Raw genomic sequence first — 1,556 nt, forward strand, 5'->3', positions numbered from 1 at the left:
CTCAGGCTCTGGATACCAGCCTCTAGACTCACAGTCTAGCAGCACTCTATTGCTGACCTTGTAAATATCTATGTCAGGTGAGGAGACAGAACCTAACAGAGTAGAAATGTCAAAAACAGTTTGAAGTCAAAGTTACCACAAGAATGGAAGTACAGCACTTCTTAACCTTAGGCACTGTGGTTAAGAGTTACACATTGCACTAGTAAAGTATATTCCCTGACTGTCATAACTGCCACTTCTGACGACATAATGCATTTATACATTTCCTGGTTGATTATAGTTTTTTAAGTGCTCAATGGATTCACACCAACGTACCTACAGTGAGCTCGACCACAGATTCTGGACCAGATTTAGGAACAAGGCATTCGTAAGTTCCCGCATCAGAGACTTTTACTTTAGAGAGTGTCATTGAAATGTCTCCACACTTCAGTTTGTTGGTGGACAGTGATGTTCTCCCCACGTACAGTGGATTATACTCATGCTGAAGCTGCACACTGTCTCTTCTCAAAAGGACAACGCTCGGTTCCAGGTCAGGTCTTGTCCACTCCACGGTCAGGCCAGTAGCATCCACAGCAGTTTCCAGGTGACATGGCAAAATGATGTCATCACCAACCATTGCCACTATTGGCTGAGATGTACCACTCACCTGAAGCTGACCTAAGGGGAAAACACATTGATATGTTATCAATACAACCATAGCATATGCTCTGCTTTAACGCAACTATGTTAAATTAGACTTCAAGTATGTAACTGAAGTTTGACGAACAGTTATATCCCACAATTCCATTCTTCTACTAGTTTTCTACTCTACTTTAGAGTACAAGCATGTGGCCATCTCCTGTAGACAGCTACTGGTCATACCAGACCAAGTAAAACCACTAAGTGTATTGAACTGAGTAAAGTGTGTTCTTTTGTTGTGTAAAAAATCTTGTATAGAGTATGTTTGTAGTTCTCTGGCCTCACGTGACCATTATGTTACAATGGGATTTTTGCAAATGATATATGTAAATGCTCAGTCGTCATTTACCTCCACAAGAGTGTGTTAGAAGGAGTACAACAATGTGATGCAAGACCAGTGCACTGAAGTCACTGAGCTGAGGTTCCTTCATGTGAATCATCCTGAAGTTCTGAAAATGAAAATAGTTCAACTGTAAAACATGTGAGACTAAGTCATTCTAAAATCTTCTTCTTCAAAAACATTGCAGTTATATTTGTTGAAGTTGTCATCACATCTTTACAGATATCAATGAATGGAATGCTCTGACAAAACAAATATATATATATATATATAAAAAAATCAATATTTGTGGATGTCACAGGACTGCAATAAGCTATCCGTGATAAACAGTTTTAAATAAATGTGAATTCATATTTTATTTGTTACTCAAATATTACAGGTGGTTGACCATGACACGAATAAGAGGAAAGCTAGGACCAAATGGACTTTCTAGAGGTTAAACTAGTGGAAACACAGTTTAGTCCCAGAATACACCAACCGCTCACTAAAAAACAGATTTTACATTTAAGGTCCATTTTAGTCATTTATTTATATATAT

At 38.2% G+C, this 1,556-nt stretch overlaps 1 protein-coding gene across 1 annotated transcript; it reads right to left on the minus strand.

Moving 5' to 3' along the window:
- Positions 1-7: 7 nt before the first annotated feature.
- LOC116379664 (butyrophilin subfamily 1 member A1-like) lies at positions 8-1,194 on the minus strand (the record flags this gene model as incomplete). The annotated part of the gene is made up of 3 exons (XM_031841634.1): positions 1,028-1,194; positions 316-657; positions 8-92 (listed from the first exon to the last, which is right to left on the minus strand). Coding segments are annotated over exons 1-3 (518 nt in total), but the record flags the coding sequence as incomplete, so codon positions are not given.
- Positions 1,195-1,556: the final 362 nt, after the last annotated feature.

Source organism: Anarrhichthys ocellatus, unplaced genomic scaffold (assembly GCF_004355925.1).
Source record: "Anarrhichthys ocellatus isolate YVR2014 unplaced genomic scaffold, GSC_Weel_1.0 scaffold4871, whole genome shotgun sequence".
NCBI lineage: Eukaryota > Metazoa > Chordata > Actinopteri > Perciformes > Anarhichadidae > Anarrhichthys > Anarrhichthys ocellatus.